Source organism: Pleuronectes platessa, chromosome 6 (assembly GCF_947347685.1).
Source record: "Pleuronectes platessa chromosome 6, fPlePla1.1, whole genome shotgun sequence".
Classification (NCBI taxonomy): Eukaryota; Metazoa; Chordata; class Actinopteri; order Pleuronectiformes; family Pleuronectidae; genus Pleuronectes; species Pleuronectes platessa.
The window spans coordinates 6499468-6522386 of record NC_070631.1 but is presented as its reverse complement, the minus strand read 5'-3'; the positions used below and the strand labels follow the sequence as shown (position 1 = coordinate 6522386).

The following is a 22919-nucleotide window of genomic DNA, read 5'->3' as shown; positions in this document are numbered from 1 at the left end:
GAGGTGAAAACTTACCTTGAGTGCTTTTACTTCCTGAAGCGGACTGCTGGACAAAGGCGACCAGGCAGAGAGCCACAAATCCAAGGCTCGCGCGTATCAAAGCGTGCACGTACATGGTAACTTTTGCCCGGAGTTAGAGCACGAGCACTTTCTGAAAGGTTCTGCGATGCGCAAGGAGCGAGTGTGCGAGAGAGAGAGAGTGCGAGAGAGAGAGAGAGAGAGAGAGAGAGTGGTATAAAGGTCTCTTGTTATTCCCTCTGAGCTCCCGCTGACAGGATCCTGTGCGATCCTCCTTCCCTCCGTGCGCCTGCTTATTGGAGTTTCAAGTGGTCGGGGTCCGGCAGCGCGGCGCAGAGGAGGAGGAGGAGGAGGAGGAGGAAGGCTTCTCTGTTGTCATGTTTCCAGTCAGACCCGATGTCAGTTTAAGAAAGGAGGGAGGGAGGGAGGGAGAGAGAGAGGGAGAGATGGAGAGAGGCGGTGGGGTCTGAAGGGGGAGGAGAGAAGAAGACGCGTCCACGCTCCGGACTCCTCCGCCGCTCCTTCTCCCCCCCCTCCCTGGGTTTTTTATTTGTTCTCCTCCTGTAGGACCCTCAAGTGCTGGTTTGGACAGAAGATGGACCTTGGGGGGGGGGGGGGGGGGGGGTTACCACGTGCACGGTGGACCCGACCCCCCCTGCGTGCGCTCACCTGGCACATGTGCTGTGGCACCTGCGCCACCAGGGGGGGAGAACGCGCGTGGAGGGTCACGTCCGCGCGGGTAAGAGCAAGAGGAGGAAGAGGAGGAGGAGGAGGTGGGAACAAGAGGGCGGATGGGTTCTTAAAAGACACAGATGGAAAAAGTAATAGCCTCGAGATTGCATTCTGTCCTCGCTCGCCATGTGCAGGAGCTCATCCAGTCCGCCAAGCAAACCATTAAAACGCGTGTTTTCATGGGGGTCACTGGTGCAGCACTGGTGTGATGGCGTCTACGATATCTCACATTAACGCTGGCCAATAAAGAGGAGCCTCGGCAGTATCTGTTGACATTTTGTCAAATTGAGACGCAAACAGTTTAATTAGTGCCAGTGAGATGACAAACCATCCCTGGTCCTTTTCTGTCCAGCACCACGAAGGAAGTGAAGAGTTCAACACACGGAGCAAAAGAAGGTAAATTGCAAAACTTATTTGAAAATGGAAAATATTTTAGTCTACATTTTTTTTTTTATTTCAAACCTCATCATCTCCCTGTGTGTCGTCCTTATTCCGAGGTCAATTGAGGGCTCGAAGCAATTCCCCGTGTTCCTGTAACAAGTGGAACTGGCCCCGCGTGAAGAACCCAGATCCAGGTGAGCCTGCAACTGGTTAAGAGAAGCATGCACATGAAGGAAACTCTTCTCCTCCTCTCGAACAGAAAGGGCCCTGCAGATATTAAACTAAGTTTGAATGAATAAACGACGGCAGCTGTTCCGAATGAAACAGCTCCTCAGGTATGAAAACGAACAATCAGTAATTGTTTACAGGGACGCTGATGAAAGCCTTTGAATGATAATCATCTGGTGTAAAGAAAAAAAGAGAAAAATGCAAATTATATTTTTTGTGTCATCTGGTTGCACAACCATGACCAGCAGAACATTAGTCACCCGGCGGTACTGAGCACTGGGTTCTCCTCTGCAGGAGATCCAGCTCTACTGCCACATTTCCACCCCCCCCATCGATTCTTGCTCCCGGCTTTGAATGACTGAAGCCCTGCTCGGTGTCATAAATCAGTCATAATGAGCTGCTCTCAGGTGGATTTAAAGCAAGTTGTGCAGAAAACTTTCATGCCAACATTCCCATAAAGGAACTGGTGCCGTGCATTTAAAGAGTTCTGCTTTCTGAGGATGCTTTTTCACTCCTCACTCCACCATCAGCTGTGTATTCCTGCAAATCACTGATCATGAGGCTCCACGCCATTAACCCCCCCCCCAAGACCTGCAGAGGAATGAGACCTGACGAGTCACATGAATCCCAGCACACCTCTCTCCCATTATACCCAGCAGCACTGGCATCTGATTTCAGGAAGCGTCCTGCAGAGGAACCCAGTCCCACACCTGCTCCCACCTCTTGCATTATACCGCCCCAAATGAATGTGCTGTGTTGATGCGTTTATGTTTCCATTTCAATGTACAGGCAGATTCCACAGTGTAATTATCACTCCGGCAGCCCTGTGTAATTTCTTTTTGTCAATCAAAGATAATTAGTAGCTCACAATGACGCTGATTGGAGATAATAACTCTTTATTCAGATGATGCAGAGGATCGGAGCCACACAGACACACACACACACACACACACACACACACAGACACACAGACACACAGACACACACACACACACACACACACACAAACTGAATTCGACTTATGCCACAGGGAGAAAAGAAGATTATTTCTCATTATCTTGCATCTTATCCAAATTATGTCATTACCTGCACTTTATTACTTGTCAAATTATAACCGCCTTCAATTCAAAGGCAGATATTTCATGAACAGTTATTTGATATGTTTTTTTTTTGTTCTTTTCTTTCATGTCGCCTCTTGTTTCACCGGAGACTCGAGGCCCTAGATAAACAAGCGATTCAGTATAACCTGAGAAAAACCCCATCGCATCCACAGAGGAAGAAGAAAAAGAAAAAAAAAACATGTAAATCCACAGCACAAAGTCAAGGAGTTCGGTGTAATTAAAACAACATCCGTCGGGGATATGGAAATATCCCGTGTCCCTGTGTCCAAATCTCTGGGTAATTGTGAGCACTTGTATAACCAAATGAGCTCAGAGTCACTCGGGGAGTTGGAGAAAGTCAGAACGCGGCTGCCGCTGAGCCGGCGTGTACGAGTCCCACTGCAGGATCAGTGTGTGTTTTATTTTCACGGCAACACTTCATTAAAGACAAAGGAGCTGGTTACACTGTGCACAAAAAACCCAGCTAGTTTTTCACAAGCACACACCCGAGGGAAACGCAGGCTATGTTTAATTTATGATGCTCGTGGTAAAAAACAAGGCCTTCGGCGACACGCTGGGTGTCTGGGGACCGGCGAGGATCTGCTGTGGATAATAAGTCAAATGAAAGTTGTGTTATTTTCATTTTTCGCAAACAGAGGAGACTGTGTTTGTGCAGAGCGACTGACCAAAACCAGCCGTGACTTGTTTCACATTTAAAACTGTTCTCTTTTGGGGGATTTTACTGAATTTAAAGGTGTAGTTCACCGAAAAATTTAAATTAACCCATTATCTACTCAGCACTATGCCGATGGAGGTGGTGGGTGAAGTGTTTTAGTCCATAATACGGTTTGGGATTTTCATGGGTAAACAGTGTTGCAGCCAAATCCAATACAATGGAAAGTAAATGGTGACCAATTCTTCAAATGTATGAAAACAACAGAGAAAAAACATAAAGAGCCTCCATACTGCTCCTGTGGGGTCATCCAAGTAAGTAAGCCCCAACATTCAACATTCAACATGCACGAAAACATGAACACGGCTCCAGTGGAGGACCCAAACTAACAATACATGGTGTAAATGATGCCCGACTTTGAATATCGGGGCCTAAGGAGACGTGGATGACACCACAGGAGCAGTAAGGAAGCATTTTATTTTATTTCTCTTTCTTTAATGTTTGAAGACTTTATTGGATTTGGCTGCAACGCTATTAACCCCTGAGACTCCTTCACCCATCAGCTTGCTCATTTTCCTCTGTTCAGGAGCCGAAGCGTGGCCCTCTCTGGATCTTCATGAAAAATGTATGATTGTCAGACACACGCCGTGTTTAACGACCGCCTCAGCTGATCTGTCTCCACCGGCACTTGTTTGGAAAGTCCAACCTTTTTTTTCCACTTCTCAGGAACCAGGAGTCAAAACACATCTTCAGACGTTGTTGTCACACGATACTTTTTACATTTTGACTCTGAAAAAGCACAGACAAGACCCCAACAGCTGGTGCTGTGAGATAAACCCAAGATGGATGCATGTTGGGAGGCGTCTGTGCGAGCCCACTACTGAACCTCACTGCATGCTAATGAGCTGGGAAGTTAGGTGCCCTGCAGAGAGCCTAATGTTCTCCTCCAGATGGTCCTACACAGGGACACATCACCTCCGCTCCTCATTTACTCTCTTCCACTTCCACTTTTGAACTCCCCGATTGTCTGAAAGATTTATGTGTGAAAATGCCACGGCTTACAACCTCGGAACCTTTTTACTCTTTCTCCCTCTTCGCTCTCTTCTCTGCGGGGCCCTCGAATGTGAGGTTACCAACCCCACCGCAGGCCCAGCGGGGTCTCTTGGTACTCACCATGCCCGCACCACAGGGGAGCGGAGCGGCTTGCTGAGTTCCACACTTTAGTGCAAGGCATCCCAGCGAACACTGTGGGCTTGCCCCAGGAATGCCTCCCGACCACAGCCTCAGTCACTGGCACTAACAGGGAGCTGGAGAGGGAGAGTGGGGAAGCAAATGCAGTTGTCAAGTTGGATGAGACAGAGGAGACACACACACACACACACACACACACACTGTAACTAACTTAAAGCATCACAGGCAACAACAACTCCAGTGGAAACAAGTGCATTGAAGTTGTGTTGCATTTGTAATACCACACCACTGGAAATGTCACACGGGTTGAAAGCTAATGAGTGTTATGGCCGCAGTACCCTCAGGCCGAGGGGGCATGAGGGATTGTTTTCCTTGAGTCCCAGTCCCACATCACTCGATGTTTGAGTCCCAGTCCCACATCACTTTCTGCAGCAGCAGCAGCAGCAGCAGCAGCAGGGAGGTAGAGGAGGAAGAGGAGGTAGAGGAGGAAGAGGAGGTAGAGGAGGTACGGACAGGCTTGTTAGCTGCGTGAGGGAGCGTGCGACTCGCTGGAGGGGATGCAGGCCTGTGCGCGTAAACTCTATCTGCTGCGTGTACACCTGTAATCAAGTGGACCCATCACGATCAAATGAGACAGGACAGGGAGGGAGACATTGTCCTGGTTGGATCCGACGGCTAAGCCCCACTGATGAGCCCGCATCATTCAAAGTATCAATCATCATCATCATACAAACAAAATCATACAACGGCACACGCACGCCAGCGCACACGCCCACACAGGGGCGAGAGATAATACCCGTATATTTGAAGTAAACTCTCGATGACACAGAACTGGGCCGGGCATGCTGAAACCCCAGCACACTCAGCAGTGGCTCTGTGCCACTTTGTCTCCACTAATCCTCCGTGATCAACTCGTATCTGGAGAAAGGGCCGAGGCGCTCGGCAGGCCTCTTTCAGACACACAATGTGCACCGTCAGGAGGTAAGTACAGAACGGGACCAGGACGGGGGGGGGAAGTCCCATGAGCTCACTGTCTAGCCTGATGGTGCTGCAGCTACGCCTACCTGCTCCGCCAGCTCACAGCAGGGAGTGTCCCCGGGGAGCTTTGAGGGGTGTGTGTCGTAAATATTACAAAAACCTAAAATATCTTGGGAGTGAAAGAGCTAAATTTAAGATCCCATTCAAACCCTGTCAGGCCTCCTAAGCCAATCAGGAGTTATGGTTGTGTTTAAGGGTCGTGGTGACACTCGGATGAGTAAAACCTTCCAGAACATCGCCCACGTTCAGCTCTTACATTCTTTGCTATTACTCCGACCTGATTCATTTCCTCTGGAGGGAACAAGACAAAGTGATTCTGTTTGGGAAAGATAAAAAAAAAATGCAACCGAGCTCTCGGAATCACTCTGGTTCCGGCCCAGTCCGTCCAACCGCATAATCAGTATAGGAAATAAATAATGACTTGTTCTTTCCTCAGACCAAAAACCAGTATCTGTAAATAAACTGGAGAAGCATGGAAGCAGCAGGGCCTGTGCTAAAGTTTCATGAGACAATTCATGGATCAACAGCAGAACCCAATTCTTTTTAATTACTGAACCAAATTTCATTATTGCAGAAATCCCAGATTCTTTCCACACTTTTTTTGAACGACCGCACTTCTTGGCAGTGACGTGCAAATAAAATGGAAACTGAGTCAAAGTCATTTATTTGGGTTCAATTTTTCTGTTTAGCATTTTTGGCACCAAAGGACCCAGACTGCAAAGTTACGACCCTTTGGCTGAATTCACAGGAAACTGACTTGTTACTCTTTCCCCACGTTTGTTTGGATGATAATAAAAAATATTATACTGATGTTTATTATGAAATATGAATTTTTTTAATTCCTATCTGGTCCGATCCTTGTGACGTTGATGTAGCATCGTGAACCGAGGTTGGAGGAGTTCAAACCCTGAAAACCTTGTGAATATGTGTCACTGCCTTTTTATATATAAAGTTGTTTACTCAAAAGAGTGAACATATATATTTATATACCTAATGAAAGTCCTTTATTGAGCACATGTAGACAAAGTGCAGTTTCTTTTGATTGAAGGTTTATTTGGGTGATTTTTTTGTTTAGCATTTTTGTCTCCAAAGGACTCAAACCAAAGTTATGTCCCTTTGGCTGAATTCACAGGAAACTTACTTTCTCCCAGTGTTTGTGTGGATGATAATAAAACTGTTATATTTCTGTCCATCATAATTTAATGAATGTAAAAACAAATCTAACCCAGTGTAATCATTTAGACTGTCTGCTGGCCGGTGTGATGCTGAGATTCTCCTCCTGAATCATCGGGGTTTGAACTCAAAACAAATGACATCTGTTGAGTTTCAACACAGACGCAGAGAAATGTGTCATGTGACTGGTTTCACTGTTTTGGGATTCATGTGAGTCTTTTATTAAATCCTACCCACCACGTGAACCCTCAGCTTCAGTCTGGTGACAGCGTCAGTGGGACACTGGGACACAAACACCAATCTGGACTGCCCCCTAGTGGTGGAGCTGTTCCTGTGGAGCTTTGTGACACTGAGGGGCCAAAGTAAGAAAAACTGAGACCACTCACACAGAAAAGAAAAAAAGAAAATCAGCAAATAAATCACAGTCAGACAATTGTTGTGTTGCAGTAATGCTTGTTAACCTGAATTTGTTCTTCACTTTTTAGCTGTTAATAACAATAACTTTATTTTTACAGCACTCTGTATTGCACTTTATAACAAACAATCAAAATAGAAATAATAAAAATGCGTCGTAGGAAGTGAGAAAAAAAACGTCTTGTCTAATATAACAAACCTTGTGGCCAAAATAATAAGCTCACTCGTTGTCTATCTCTCTCCTCATTCATATGCACACAACAGAGTATGTGTGCATATGATTTTGGCCATTTGATAAAAAACATTTCCTGAATAAAATCAAACTTTGGCCTTTGAGCCCAACTATTGAAATTCTATGATCTCAGATCTACGGTGGCCCAACATTAAATGTGTTGTGTTGTGAAATTGATGAAGATGCTTTTTTACTTTGCTTGTGTTTTGTCAACTTGCATGTGTTTTCTTAAGGTGCTGTTCGTTGAGCTCTCAGGGCCACCGTACAGATCTGATCATAAACCACTGCATATGAAATCAACTCACTGAAATCTGAAACCAGATCAGCATTACTTGGTCCAATATGGTAGGGTGATAAACAGGTTCACTATTCATCCCTTGGGAACCTCAACGCAGGCTGAAAATAATCTAGAATTTTCCTAAAACCTATAAACAGGAAGAGTTCTTAAAGTTGTTCCCAGTTTACTGTGACGTCACTGTGGCACGATGAGTAATTCATCATCTTTTCTCATCCTAGTTTCCATCTGGTGTCTCTGTAGCTTCCTTCACACGGAGAAGAAGGTGCAGGTATGCAGATGTTATTGGTCGCAGCTGATCTATGGAGCCTACCAGGGTGACAGTGAAAGTGACAGGAGCTGTCACTGAGTCCCTGTCAGTCAGGTCTGCTGGCAGCGGGTCAACAAACAGGTGGAGAGGAGAGATAGCTCACATACCAACATGCCGCAGAGCAGCACAAAGCCGCCTGTGTTGGTTCGACGGCACGAAGCTGCTTCCTCTTTCACTGGCTTTCTCTTTTACTACAAGTCAAACTGATGAAGCTGAAACAGCCCGATGATTCTGACTCGGATATCAGCTTGTGTACAATGAACACCCACACTTTTGGTTATATCTTTCATCTGTAGTATTCAAAACAATATTCAAATTATTTTCCACCTGGCTCTCATAACCTCTGACTGACAACAATAAAGGGTTTAAACACGCACACACACACACACACGCATAGAATGGAAATATTCTCTTTATGGATGGAAACATACACAGAGAGGAAATGTTGGGTGTGATCAAGAAAACAAAAAGGCTGAAGGGAAAGTAAGGTGTGCAGGGCAGGGACACGTGAGGCTGCACTTGGCATGGACTCAGTTATTTGGAGACAGATTCAGAAACGAATGTATGAATTTAATAAGATAAATAGAAAAGCACAAACCTCTGCTAAAGCAACAACGTTAAATATCGGTTCCCTGAATGTGCCTGGTTTTTATTTATCAAGATCCTGCAATTCTTCTCAGGAAAAACAAGGGGAATGATAAAAAACACCCCGTGTCACAATGTTAAAGGAAATGGAATTAAAACTGGATCTGCACCTAAGTTGAAAGGGTTCTTCCCTGACCGATACAGGAACAGGGGTTAAAACACGACCTCTGTGGTGAAGGTCATAAGAGTAAGATCACAGCACTGCACCACCAGTAAGATGTGTGCGACTTGGATGTTGCCGTCTGGTAAGAAAATCCAAAAGTGGACTTGTTGTTTCCAAAAGTTGTGCCGTGTTCTCTACAAGTCAAAGAGTTTTTGAACCTGGGACTAACAGCTCAGAGAAATGTCTCTCAAATCAAGTGAGTCGACTTTTACAGCAAATTACAGCTAAGAGCAAATCTATTTGTCTCTAAAAGCCTGCAGCAGTGATAAAATGCTTTTTTCCAGACAGGCGGCCCGGCGGCTCATAAATGTGCCAGCAGGAGCAGCGGAGGTGTTGCACAAGGGCTGAGGCAGGAGCTGAGAGAGAAACAGGTCGCACCAGTTCTCTCACCATCACATCAGATAAGGGTGCTGAGGCTGAGCCAGAAAACAGGCCGCCCTCTGCGTGTGATTGGACGCGAGGCCGTCACATGGTCACATGTGTCACGTGTGAGTAACGCAGGACAGAGTGTGATTGAGAAATTTGATCTTACACGGCAGAAAATAACACAAGTTCAATCAGCTCATGTACGACAGACGCACACTGACACTGCTGATCGCTGCTCTGGTGTGTTTTGAAATCCTCGTGTCTCAGATTCATATCACCGGGCGGTCTGGGACTATTTGCATCGAGTCTCAGTGAACTAGAACCTAGAAAACCACAATGTCCTGTTTGCATTCAAATTCATTCAACATCAAAATCCTTCATTTATAAACCAAATTACACTGAATAAATAGATTTGACTAAATTCTAATTAAACTTGAATATTAGCCCAGTGCTCGTTGAAACAAAACCAGACCAAACCTTCCAGAGAAGTTTAGCTAGTACTTATAAACCAAAGTGACCTTTTAAAGTCTATGAAGCAGAAGTTCGACGGGAACCAGCCTCACACTGGTGCCAGTAAAGAGCCTGTGAAACCAGACAGTGGTGGAAACACTTCATACCTGCCGAACACGAGACAAAATTAAAATGACAACTTCTTATCACAGCATTTAATTTACAAAGAAGCACCACAGAGACAGTGAGAGACTCAGGAAATATCCAAACAGTTCTTGCCAAATGAAGGAGAAATAAAAACACTGTACAATATCAGTAACAAGGGGACGTAAGAAGTGTGAATGACAGTTTTCAGGTCAAGGTTCAAGCATAAATATGTAGTAGAGCTGCTTCCCGAGAGGTTTGCGATGCCTTCGTCACGCGTGTGAAAGAGAGTCTGCAGATAGACGAGGAGATGAGGTGTTCGAGGCTTCAGTCCCTGAGGAGCCCCAGCTTCCTCAGGGCCTGGCGGCGGCTCTCCTCATTTTCTGAATGGGGGCAGATCAGCACGCTGATGCCTTGGGATCGAGGCAGCTTGTGAGAGTCTCTGGGTTTCTGATGGGTGGTGGGGGCCGGCAGGGACCTCCGAGGGACCTGCAGGGACCTCCGGTATCCGGGCTCCTGATGGGTGACCGCCTCTCCCAGAGTGCTTGAAAACTCCTTCCCGCTCCCAAGGGATGCTGGGCGGGGCCGATTGTTCCGCAGCTGCCTGGGGCTCAGGTCGCCGTCCTCGCTGGAGCCTTCCTCTTTAAAAGAGTTGCTGAGTCCCAGGCCGGAGCGCTCCAGGGAGGCCGATTTGACACCTACGATCCTGGGTGGGGTTGATTTAAGTGGGGTCGGAGGAGGCGTCTTCTCCTGTGCGTGAACATCAGCCTCGGAAACACCGACGGCAGCAGCCGGTCGATTATCTGACGTCAGAGGTTCGAGGGAGTCACAGAAAGCATCAGGTGCTGGGAGAACATCTGGAACCTGAACTGGTAGATGCACGGCAGCTGGAGGCAGTTGGGGGGCGGAGACTGGAGGTGGGCTGCTGATCTGGATGTTAGATGGTGTGAAGTGCTGTTTGTGTGGGGTTGCTGGGCTGAGTGGAGAAGGAGGCGCTCCCCAGGAATTTCTAGATTTGGGAGACAGTCTGGGGCTCAGGGTAGGACCTGGATCCGCCTCGTCACCTTTTAGCAGGCCGAGCTTTCGGAGAGCCTCGTAGCGGACTGGGTCCAGCACCCGGTCACTGCTGGAGGCCACGTACTGTCCCGAGCCGCCATCAGACGCTGACGCCTTGTGGGACTTCAGAATAATGTTGGGAGGAAGCTTCTTGGGCTTAGGGGCCACAGCAGGTGGACTTCTGGGCTCAGCAGCATCGAGACGAGGACTCAAGTTGGGACCAGCAGCCTCATGAGGAGGACTCATTTGGGGACCAGGAGAATCGGGTGGAGGACTCATGTGGGGACCAGGAGAATCGGGTGGAGGACTCATGTGGGGACCAGGAGAATCGGGTGGAGGACTCATGTGGGGACCAGAAGCATCGGGAGGAGGAATCATGTGGGGACCAGGAGCATCGGGATGAGGAATCATTTGGGGACCAGGAGCATCGGGATGAGGACTCATGTGGGGACCAGGAGCATCGGGATGAGGAATCATTTGGGGACCAGGAGCATCGGGAGGAGGACTCACCTGGGGACCAGGAGCATCAGGAGGAGGACTCACCTGGGGACCAGGAGCATCAGGAGGAGGACTTATCTGGGGACTAGAGGTGACGTCTGGTTGACTCAGACCGGGAACCCCTTCAGATTGAGGCATGTCTGGACTTTCCTGGGTCATAGAGGAGCTTCCTGAAGTTCTCTTTGCAGTTGCTCTCTGACGCAGTTGTTCTAAGTCAATGGATCCTCTGGGCTTGTTACTGGACGTCCTGGCAGATGGAGCAAGGTCCCTGGCTTTGTCCAGGTGCACATGAGGGCGTGGTCTGTCCATGAAGTCTGAGGGAGGTGGGATCAGAACCAGATCTTTGGCAGAGGCCCCATTGGCCTGAACTTCGTGAAGCTCTGAACTGGTGACAATCTTAGGATGACCATCTTCATCTGTGGTAACGCACAGAGCCTCAGGCTGAGGAGCCGATGGGGGGATTGGAGAACCAGTGGGTGGAGTCATGACATCCAGAGATGATGGGAGCGCTGGTTCATGATCCGGCTTGATACTGGGAATGTCTGAGAAAAAGAAAAACACAATCCCTGCAGTTAGTTCACAGGAAGGAGACACGACGGAGATGATCCCCTGAGCAGAACGTGAGAGGCGCTCACCATGTGCGTTGGTCTGACCCATTTTGTCTGCCTGAAACCCAGCGTCTGGCTCATCGTTGGAGAAGCCACTGTCCTCCTGCACCTCCAGCGCCTCGATGGTTTGCTCCAGATACATGAGACACGCTCTCTCCTCTGCAGATAGGTGCTCCATGCTGTCTTCACTCTGCACACATTACAAGACCAGTGAGTTCAACATGAGGGGGATTTAACACCAACATCAAGTACGACAGATTTGAATCCATATCCGTGTCCAGGAAATATTGCTGTACTGATTATTTAAATTATTTTGACTTTTAAGACCATGTATGTTAAAAACCAAAGCATTTTCAGAGGTTTTCTCAATTCTTCAGTCACCTCTGTCCTCCATTTAACCCTGAGCACAGCCACGGGAGACAACACAGCAGGAGTAGGTCGAAGTTGTTTAGTGTTCAAACAGCTGCGGAGGAATGAGTAATAACAGCTCTGTCCTGGTCCCTGAGTTTTTCTTTCACTGCACATTGACTTGTCAGAGGAGTTTCAGGTGACTCCAGCTGCCTGGGAACCGATCGAGATCTCTAAAAACCACATGAGTCTCAATGGAAACCAAACATGAGGATTCAAACAGATCCACTTTGTCTCCTCGTCTCTCATGTGTCTGTCTCGTAATGACTGTGCAGGTGTTGGAGACGCTGTTCAGACCCTGGTGCAGACAGGGGAGGGGAGTGTCCTGTGAAGAGTCTGCATAAGTTGTGTTTGACAATAAACAGATAAGCTGCAGAGTCACTGGGGGCAGATGACTGGGAGCTCGGCCGGTTGTGTTGGTCGGCTGACAGGAAAACTTATTTCATGACTTATTCTCCAGAATATGCAACGTGCATTTGTGTTTACATTTTAGGAAGAAGTTGTTTATTTACCGTAATTCAAGTTCTACAGGTTTGTGTTTTCCTTCTACTTGAAGGATGACCTCGAACTAGGTGGTTATGTTTTCACCCCTGTGCGTTTGTTTGTTTGTTTATTTGTAAGCAAGTTTCCTAATAATGACTGAATGGCTTACCAGGACACTTAGTGGAAGGATGTGGTGAGAATCGGGGAAGAAACCTTTCAATTTTGGTGCAGATCCAGGATTTTCTATTTCCACTTTCTTTTACTTTAACAAAAACATAAATCAGGCATATTAAGGGATCTGATATCGATGAGTGAGTGAAACATGGAGCAGCTTGATTGAATTTAAAAAAGGGACTGTTGGGCTTTGATGGAGGTTATGTGCTCTAGATTATATACACTATAGGTTTATGGTAAAACTGTCAAATATCAAGACCCCCCCCTTTCCATATCCATCAGGCGTTCTACAGCAGCACTCACATAGCCAGAGTTCATGCTGATTACACTCTCGCAGCTCCCAGCACTGTCCATATTGCTCAACGAATCCATGGCAACGCCACCTGGCCACGTGTCATTCTTCGTCATTGCATGAGGAGGAAGACGAGGGCGGAAACTGGACCTCACAGTCCGATTTGAATAGCGTGAACCTCACCAAGAGTCGTTCTGAGGAAGAAGAAGGAAGAAAAGATGGCGCGGTTAAGACAAAAAATGTTCAACTTGCAGGTTTGAGACAGTTTCCCACTGGAGGCTGAGAGGAGGAGGAGGAGGAGGAGGAGGAGGAGGAGGAGGAGGAGGAGGAGGAGGAGGAGGAGGAGCCACGGCTTGAGGTCTGTCACAGAATCAGTCAGCAAACGAAAAACAGCCATTAACGTCAACTCTTCCCATTAGTGAGACAAATTAATGCCATAAATGAAAGCTCACAGTTAAATGATCCTCATAATGTAATCACTCTCCCATTAACGTAACAAGAGGCCGTTGAGATGCTGAATGGAGTCACTGGGATCTATTGGCTACAACCAGCTACGCTAATTGAGTCGTTAAACAAACTAATGGATGAGATGGTGAAACGTTTTATTTACAGGCGAGACGTGGACGGCTTTAAAACCAATAGATACAATTTTTTGGAGAGATTGAAGATTGTAGTCCGCCTGTCATACGATGTGTTTATGTCATGGAGCTGAAACAACAAGTCAAACAGAAATCCATGAATCCTTTGTCGTGTCAGTCGCTGTGATTCACCGACGGCGAGCAATGCTCATCTTTGTTTGTGAGCATGTGTCACATACTTCCTGTCATGTTCAGTTTGTGTAACGACAGTTGATACGAGGGGATTGTGTTGCCGCACTACACTGCTCCCAGGCGCCTGCTGCCCGCTCTCCTGTGTCACGTCGGAGGGAGTACGCGTGCCAGCCACGACCTCAGGGGATTACTACAGGCTCCTCGTCTGCTGCAGGGACAATGAGGAACAGGGATTTTTACTTTTTTTAAATCCTCACTAAACAAACAGGGTTGGGAAATAAATTCACACGAGCTGGAATAAAAAAAAAAAAAGGTTCCTACCTCCTTACAGTGCCAGAAGCAAAGAGCACAAACAACACTAAGGAGGAGATGCTATTTGATCAAGTCAAGTTCAAACACTCCGGTGGATTAGAGTGAACTAGGTCACACAAACGCAACATCCTGCGTTGAAAAGACTTTTAATCGCTTTGTTGTTCATCACGTAGACGCACAATCAGGTGCAGCGGTGTTTGAGAAGGCCGAGCTCAGTTAACTTTATTGTTCGATTTTAATCTCAGAGAATGTTTGATTCCTTGAACCTGAATTAAAGTTTCTCTGTATGAGTCAGTGTCACAGAGTCTTTTACTGCATTAAAACTTATTATACAATTACTTTTCATGTGTTGTTTTCTGCTCAGGGATCATTTACTTTCCACATTTGTAATGAGGAAATGGCGGATTATTTTAGAGGCAGAAAATAAAATATGTTCTGATTAAACTGAACCACCTTTCAGGGCCAAAAGCGAATAAATTCATAATTGGTTCAGTGTTTCCCCAACACAGCTGCATTCCTGGCAGCGAGGGGAAGGAAAAGAGACGTTTGGAAATAAGTTCTGTGAGTGAAGTAAGTATGAAAATTCAATTCAACTTCAAGTGATTCATGCATTTTAGAGTTTTTGATCTTAGATGTCTTATTATAAGACATCTGGATTCCCGAGGTTTTAAAATCCTGACATTTTATGAAAATTGCTTTACATTTAGGACGTTTCCAACGATATTGTCGTAAGCATGGATAGAACATGTTATAAGCTCTGTTGATCTATTCTAGATGCAGCGGATCATAAACATTTATGGATTTAAAATAATGAGAAATCTCCAAGGCGTGAGTTTGAACAGTTTTCTTCTTTTAGATCATTTCATTTGAAAGATTCTTAGAAACAACAAAGAAGGGGGAATTTGGGTAATGTTCCAAACTTCAAATAGAGTGAGATGTTTGTCTTTCATATCACTTTGATTATCACAGTTTAAATATGTTCTGTCCACAGCCAAACCCTAAACAAACCCTCGTTTCCCTGAACCAAGGTACAGTGAGATCTTTCACAGAGATAAGTGTTGAAAGAGAAAGAGGAGGAAGATGTTGCTCGGAGAAAAAAAGAAAACCTGACTTTAAAAATACAAGAAACAAACTCAATACGAGTCTATTAATGGATTTGGAAAGATCAAATTCTGTGATGACCTCTGCAGGTGACCTCTGACTCCTTGGGACCTGACCTCTCAGTTGGTTGATCTAGACTCGGCCTGCTGGTAAAGGGCACTGACGTGTCGCCCTGTTGACACGAGGACAGCCCGGGGGGAAAAACCTGATCACCAACACCCACATTCCCACATGTTTTCTGGCAACACCAGCAGCTACGGGCCTCCCAGAGAAAGCTGCTGGTTACTGTAACCTCCCATTAGGCCTGTGCACATCAGCAGATCCACCCGAGTCCAATCCCCCAGCAGCCAACACCTCTCGGCGCTGAGCGAGGCACCAAACCTGTAGGGCAGCAGCAGCGGTGGGAGAGCTGGCTCACTACACCCACAGCTGAGTCAGTGATTTAATACAGACAGGAATGTCACTTTGCTTGCTTCCATCGCGTTTGGAAAAGAACAAGTGTTTCAAATCAGCCCAGTGCTCCGATGGGACTGGGCGTTCCACCTGAGTCACATCTCGAGCGGATGAGACGTTTCAAGCTCCAGGTCTTTTGAGTGAGTTTTTTTTTTTGCTGTGAGAGAACCAGACTCATTACAAACCCAGGAAGCATCATTTAGAGATGATGGATTACTGTGTGTTCCTGAATCCGGGGTCGCACACACAACTATGTGAAGTATGCGTTCAAGGGCAGCCAGTCAGGGAACTGGTTTAATGATTAACAGTCAACAAGAAAAGCTCATGTGTTAACAGCAGGTTGTGAAACTCTCAGCCTCAACAGAAATATTCCATTAATGTTTAGCTCCTGCCACTAAAACCAACGTTATTGTTTTGACGCATATGTGCAAATATTTGAACCTTTCTTGACTCATAAGACACTAAATATTAGATGATAACACATTTCTCACATATTTTGAAAAGAATAACAGACTTTAATAGAATGGAAACTTATTATAATGCCAGAAAACACTGGTGAGAGTCTTTTCTTGATTTGTTCTCAACTCCTCTCGACACAGACTGATGTTCGACACAGGAGGATGCTGATATTATGTGCAAATGGGGAAAGTTGTCACTCACACCAATAAAATAAAATAAAAGTTTGGAAAAGTGTCACTTCAGGGCAAAGTCTGTGCAAATCACACACAGAGGCTGGTTCCAATCTCCAGAAAGTAGCAGAACAACTTTTTCCTCAGAGCTTCAAACGCCCTCAACAGGAAAAAACCCGCAGAAAAACAAGCTCCGACTTCAGAACAACTTCCTCAAACTCACCGGAGATGTGACAGAAGTCCCGGCTGATCTAGGAGCAGTTTCTCAGGTCTCAGTCCATGTTGGAGGTGAATCTCTCTCCTCTATCTCTCTCTCTCTCTCTCTTTCTCTCTCTCCTTCCTCCTGCCGCTGCTGCGCTCAAGAGAAACTACAGACGACCAGCAGAGACCGACAGGTAATAACACTGACAGGTGAACCAATTAGCTTTGGGACAGGTTCGTGTGTGGCCAATCAGCAAGCACCTGAGTCAGACGTCATCAAGGACGAACCCAATGGCAGCAGGCTCGAATAAATCTCTATACATTCACATGTGTACATTACCAGAATATTTCATATAAACTATATGTATGTGTATTATTATTATAGACTTTGTTATGTAAATATTATTACGATAAAAATGTTCAATAAAGACATACAAAGTTATGGACTATATATAATGTATTTCAAAAATAATGATCATATTCTTTTAGGCATTTTGTCTCATCTGTGTGGAAGAGTTTAGCGCCTTGAGAAAAACATGAGAAGAGGATGAGGTTGTTTTTTCATTTGCACATCGAGAATAAAAAAAATGAAATATTGATAATAAGGTTGAACTTGATCAGAGTACTTGTTTTTAATTTATTTTGAATATCGAGAATATGGTCGAATTGTTAGGATTAATTTGGAATTGCGAGATTCACATGTTTAATTTAATTTAATTTGTTTCTTTGAGAGGGAGGATATTTATTAATCAACAGCAAAATGACTGTAAATAACAACACAACACAGGAGACAAAGTATAAAGTAAAAACCAACAAAGGCAAACCGTCATAAATCATAAAATCATAAAACATAGTTTTGCAAACTGAAATGGATGTTAAATGAGTAAATGCAAGGAAATCGATGTTTACACCTTATATCGCAAGGATGTGAGGCTCAGGCAATTTATCATTGACATTGTTATATTATTTTTTTAATTTAACCCTATTCTCATGCTTTGGTGGTATTTTCTTGACATCTGTACTTTATTCTGAAAATTACAAAATAACAAACAGATCTTCCTCCTCTCTTCTTTTTTTAAAACTCATGTCTGGTCCCAATACTCTTCTCTACGTGTGTGAGCCTGTTTTTGTTCAGTGGTGGTTTGAGTTAAATCCCGGTCCCATACTTACAATGCAGACTTCAGCAGGTCCTCACAGAACACAGCCGGGGGACATGTTGTCATTAGTGTATATTAAGTAATTAAACAAAGAATGAACTCAATTACATTTTGGACTAATGAGGGTACACGATGTCCAAGGAACACAAGGTTTTGACATTTAACCTGTGGGAAAGCAAACTTTAGTGCCACTAATCCAATTGTATTAATGGTATAATTCTTCTAAATGGTTTGTACCCTGAATAACAACTTATAAAGTAATATAAAGAGGGCTAGATTATCTCATTAGGAGTAGGAACAATACTATTTTGTTGTTTGTTATTGTGTTTCCTAAAAACAAATAGCACATTATTTCCATTGAATACAAGCTGGACGCTGGGAGGCTTCAGTCAGTTAGTGAATGATGGAGTATTTGAATCCCGGTCCAGGAACAGCTTCTTATATCTGTTATGTCTGTTGCACATCTATGAAAGTTTGCAGATTGGGAAATTCATGTTCAGAAAACATCATGTGATCTGATACAACCTAACTTTACCTGCGTCATTTTCTGTGGCCTGAAGCAGTAAAATAACATTTTATGATATTAATTCTATAATTGTATTAACGATCAAAACACTGAACAAATAATAGAAATCAGATGAAGAATACAACATATAATTATGGACTATTTTTCTTAACTATGTGCTTTAAAACAAGTTTTTTTTTTAAAGTTTACTAAAATTGATCATTAGAAATAAAATAGAACATGTTGATATGAGCTGGTCATAAATAATAAACACAATTTTATCATCTTTTCATTTAAAATTCTAAACTGGAGAATTGCCTCGAAGTTAAACGAGTTCTTGTCTCTGTATGACACACATACACAAGGACCTGTTGCAGGTGTCACCCGCCTCTCGCCCAGTGGTAACTGGGATTGGCCTGTGACAGATGGATGAGTCATTACTGCAGCCATACTTTACAGAAGCTGGCATTTAAATTACAGCCGTGGTTATTTTCTTTTGTTGATTTACTTCCCTTCCTGATAAGGAAGTTAATAAGTTAATTACCGCCAATGCACAACAAGGAGATGACGTCTGAAAGATTTGCTTAACTCCAGACATGAGGGTTTCAACAGTCGTTAAATTTAAAAGCATAAGAAATAAAGGTCTTCACATGCAAACATTTGGCCAATTGTTTTTATTTAATTGTGCTCATTGCACATGAACCTGAATGCAAAGAGTTGAACTGCAGAAACAGGTTTGCTCTGTTTTAGTTATGCCGTCACTGCAGCGTGTACCTGCTGCAGAGTCTTGACGTTTGGACTGACAGGAGAAGCCATGATGAGATTTTACGTGCGTGTTACCACCTGCACTGGGCTCTGAGAAGCCGCTGTCCGTCCTCCAGCAGAGAAATGGTTCAGAAAGCAACGTGGAGGGTGGAGAGCAAATATTTCCTCCTGGCACCGACCTTGTTTACCCTCCGACGTTGGCTGTGAGACCTGTAGTGCAACTGTAGCTCATCACAATCTGCTCCATTGTTGCAGTAAACAAGAAAAGTGATGAGACAAAGAGACAAAGAAACAACAGGGACAGGTTTTCTAATTGAGCCATTTATTAGTTGAACAATTATGAAAAATATTCATAAAAAAAGACTGGAAGCCCAAGATTATGTACAATCTTTTTTTTTTTTCTGAAGTGAGGTCCCTCTTCTGAGTCATAGTTTATTTAACCTTTATTTTTTTTATCACAGGGTATTTATTCACGATATGTTTAACTTTATAAGACATAGTCCTTTTCTCTCTTTTGACAAACGTCAAAAATTACATACATACATACATATACATATATATATATATATATATATATCTATAAAAGCAAAAATCATTCAAGTATCAAAATACAGACTGCTAGATTCATGTACAATATCATTCTCATCATTGTTGTCATCAGGCTAGTCCCAGAAATATCTCTATCTCCTGATCCTCAGTGATGTGCAAAGCAGAACGGGAGCAGGCCGATGGCTGAAGAGGCCAACACCAGCGAGTCGAACACAGCGTACCATAGAGTTAACGAACTGGCCTGACAAGGTAACACATATACAACAATTAAAACAAAAAAAACACCTGACTACCAACCCATATACACATGAGCCGACAAAAGAAGAGAAAGTACCATTAACAGTCAGTGCACTGGGGAGTTAGCTGGGAGAGACTTGCCCTATTGTTCTGTTCCGAGGCTACAAACTATGAGACGTACCAGCCTGTGTGGCAGGTTTGGTGAAAAATCGTGTCTAGATTAACAAAGACGCAGGGAGGGAGAGAGAGAGCGAGAACCACGCCTGATCCAGTTCCTGCATTAGGACACGTCACTGTCCTATAAAACAATTAAAACATACAAAAAACAAGAAGAGAGACACTTTTCAAATCATAAAAAAAGCCACCCCCCTGTTACATCACCGTGAAACAGTGTTTGTAGTGTCGCTTCCTCGTCGGCTCGAGAGTTCCTCCCGTTTATCACAGTTATACACGCACGTTGTGGATGAGAAGCTCGTGGTCGTCAAGAGACGCTCCAGTGTTTGGATAAGGGACAGATAATCCAGGAGAGGGGGGGGCGTACCGACAGTGTGAGGTCTCTTACCGACAACTTGTACCTTTGTATCAGAACAACAACAACACAGAGAAATCAGTCGCTTCCATTTTAATGACAGGTTGAGCGTTGAAACCTGCAGGACCATCCGCTGATGAGCAGGAATCTAAATGGAGGCGTGTGTGTGTGGTGATGTGTGTGTGTGTGTGTGTGTGTTTGTGTGTGTGTGTGTGGGGTGATGTGTGTTTGTGTGTGAGGTGAAGGGAGCCTGCAGTGTTGAGAGTCTCCGGGCCCGTGCGTTACTGTGGCGGGAACCTCCCGACTGGTGATGTGATCTGCTGCGTGGTTAGTGGGTCACTTTCCCAACGACAAAACAAACCCACCACGACAACAGGGCTCTTTCTTACTTGGCTTGGGAGTGGCCACAGTGTTCAGCTATGGGGAAGGGACACACACACACACACACACAAAACAGGGAGGTTAAAACAAAGTAAAAGTAACAACTGAACAAATGGACACAAACAACACAATGGTGAGAGATTGTCCCCAAGTTCGAATCATTAACTCCAGTCACCGTCGCCAGTTGAAACTTAACACGGTGAAGACACAGAAGGCATTTGTCGTGAAAAGAAGAGGAAGAAACAAAACAGACGAGAGGAAGATGCACTTATTCTCACACACTTTTTGGGGATTTGGTAAAAGTGCTTAGTTTAAAGTTAGTTCAGTCCAGAAGAAAGCAGCAGGTTTGAATCCCGCTCCTCTGATAGAAAGAGAAAGGAGGGCATGCCGGTCCCAGGACAGACGGGGCTGTCTATTTTCTGGAGTATCATGGGCCTCATTACATGCGGGTCCCATATCAGCCTGTTTTGTACCCCACGAGGAACCCCCCCACCCCTCAAAAGATAACTGTAAAAGCTCCTAAAGGACGTTATCACAGTGCTGCGATCTCATCCTCCTTTGGCTTCGAGCAGATCCTCTCCATCGACCTCTGCATAACCACCACAACCTGCACCCCCCCCCCCCCCCCCCCCGACTCAGAAACAGTCTGCAATTTCAAACGGATGCGAAGAGCTACAGGAGCAGTTTCTCGGTTCCCTCTGGAAGACACGTCCATCGAGGTATGAGGATGTGTGCTGCCTGCGGGGGGTGCTGGGGGGGGGGGGGGTCACTCTCAGGTGAAGGTAAATCAAGGTATTCCCAGCACCGGCCAGGAGTCGAAAGATCAGAGTGACATGCCTCAGAGTGGCCGTCGCCTAGCAGAGCAGGAAAAAGCACCAAGAAGAGATCATCACCGAGAGTTAGTACCAGGATGTTGACTGGGAAGGGGGTGGGGGGGGCGGGGGGAGGAAGTTCAGGAAGCAGGCAAACAGAAGGAGTGCAAGAGTGAAGCTGGAGTGGCAGAAACTGGAGAGTGAGACCAGCGAGAGGAGGGTTGATTAGGTGGAGGGGTTGCACTAGTAGCCTGTTGTTGTTGTTGTTGTTGTTGTAAAAGCAGGAAACGCGTGACGGCCGAGGGGAGACAGGGGAGGGCAGGGGTCCAGAGAGAGAGAGAGAGAGAGAGAGAGAGAGAGAGAGAGAGAGAGAGAGAGAGAGAGAGAAAGGCACACAGAAGGAGGGGGTGGAAGGAAGAGGGGTGAGACCAGGCCCAGGTTGAGAGGTCAGGAGGAAGAGGGGGTCCACTCAGAATATGGTGGTCTCATACTTGGTGCTGATAGTGCGCTTGGATTCCTTGGGGTCCACGAGCCACGTGGCGCTGCCCTGGGACTGGGCGTCGCCCTCCTGGTCCACGATGTCCCCCTGGGAAGACACGCAGCTCTTATCAGCAACACATAACCTTTCAAATAGTAAATAACCTGGAATAATGTAGTTATAAGCAGAAGGAAGTGATAAATACAAGCTTCTACAAACAACTCTAACTCCTCCTGGTGAATTAACTTACAATATACATTCAATAATATATGTCTGTCTGCCTGGTATATGTATCTGATCTCAATAAACACAATATGATGATAAAGTGGCCAACCAGCCCTTCTACTTCATTCCATATATTTTATGGTGTGAAATGCTTGTCATTTAAAACCTAGTTTGACCTTTGACTTCTTTGTCTTTTCAACTATAATAAAAGTTACATCCACATCCAAAGGTTTACTTCTACCCCCTCATCAGCAGCTCTGTTCTTATGGAATTGTCAATGTTCAAATTCAAGAACTGTTTCCTGTACTGATGCAAAAAACTCAGTTATGTAATAATAAGACTAATTTAGTGACACAGAGTAACACTCTCGCTACACAAGGAGTACTTCTCCAAACTGTCACTAGAGGGCGCCCAAGTTAAACCTGACACACAACACATTTATCAGTTCACTTAATATAAATTGTTTATATATATATATTTATATAAATACGAGCAAAATAATTTCACAAAGAAAAATTGGACAAAATGCCGTGTGACATTTTCTGGGAAGTGAGCGTGAAGATGAGGAAATAAAAGCATAAAAATCAGGAGCGGATGAAGATGTGAAGATGAGGAGGCAGCACCTGAGCAGCGGGGATGGGAGAGTGCAGCAGTGGGCAGGAGGGACGGTGGGTGGTGCAGGTGTAACAGTAACAGCAACGACTGATGACAGGAGGAGAGTCCTGGGAGAGATAAACACCGCC

The 22919-nt window shown here is 45.1% G+C and overlaps 3 protein-coding genes across 6 annotated transcripts in view; all 3 read right to left on the bottom strand.

Annotated features, from left to right (window-relative positions):
* The window catches only part of scube3 (signal peptide, CUB domain, EGF-like 3), a 66081-nt gene extending 65671 nt beyond the window's left edge, over nucleotides 1–410 (bottom strand). The window contains exon 1 of the mRNA XM_053425490.1: nucleotides 16–410. Within this exon, the coding sequence (XP_053281465.1) occupies nucleotides 16–115 (100 nt within the window). The 5' untranslated portion in view covers nucleotides 116–410. The remainder of the gene's footprint in view (nucleotides 1–15) is intronic.
* A 9199-nt stretch (nucleotides 411–9609) lies between these two features.
* LOC128443108 (uncharacterized) lies at nucleotides 9610–16718 on the bottom strand. Of its 2 annotated transcripts, none has more exons than XM_053425854.1 (4): nucleotides 16561–16718; nucleotides 13084–13266; nucleotides 11743–11905; nucleotides 9610–11649 (listed from the first exon to the last, which is right to left on the bottom strand). In XM_053425854.1, the coding sequence occupies exons 2-4, from the start codon at nucleotides 13186–13188 to the stop codon at nucleotides 9881–9883; spliced, it is 2037 nt and encodes a 678-aa protein (XP_053281829.1). In that variant the 5' UTR covers nucleotides 13189–13266; nucleotides 16561–16718; the 3' UTR covers nucleotides 9610–9880. The 2 variants fall into 2 exon arrangements, with proteins under 2 accessions (XP_053281829.1, XP_053281830.1); XM_053425855.1 differs by lacking the exon at nucleotides 16561–16718 and adding an exon at nucleotides 12776–12868 and having other exon boundaries at nucleotides 13084–13224.
* A 2548-nt stretch (nucleotides 16719–19266) lies between these two features.
* Nucleotides 19267–22919, bottom strand: part of LOC128443103 (ankyrin repeat and SAM domain-containing protein 1A) — a 67712-nt gene continuing 64059 nt past the window's right edge. The window contains exons 27-28 of one of the 3 annotated variants that reach the window (XM_053425848.1): nucleotides 21965–22059; nucleotides 19267–20697 (exon numbers count right to left, since the gene is read on the bottom strand). In XM_053425848.1, the coding sequence (XP_053281823.1) occupies nucleotides 20694–20697; nucleotides 21965–22059 (99 nt within the window). In that variant the 3' untranslated portion in view covers nucleotides 19267–20693. Of the gene's footprint in view, nucleotides 20698–21927; nucleotides 22060–22097; nucleotides 22899–22919 lie in introns of those variants that run through there. The other 2 variants (XM_053425847.1, XM_053425849.1) reach the window with 2 other exon arrangements.

What these genes read in the sequence shown, in the direction of transcription:
- LOC128443108 (XM_053425854.1), bottom strand. Translation starts at nt 13,188, where the DNA reads ATGACGAAGAATGACACGTGGCCAGGTGGCGTTGCCATGGATTCGTTG. An exon ending in TCAGCATGAACTCTGGCTAT is followed by an intron (nt 11,906 to 13,083) that starts GTGAGTGCTGCT and finishes TAATGTGTGCAG; the next exon opens with AGTGAAGACAGCATGGAGCA. An exon ending in GGGTCAGACCAACGCACATG is followed by an intron (nt 11,650 to 11,742) that starts GTGAGCGCCTCT and finishes TCTTTTTCTCAG; the next exon opens with ACATTCCCAGTATCAAGCCG.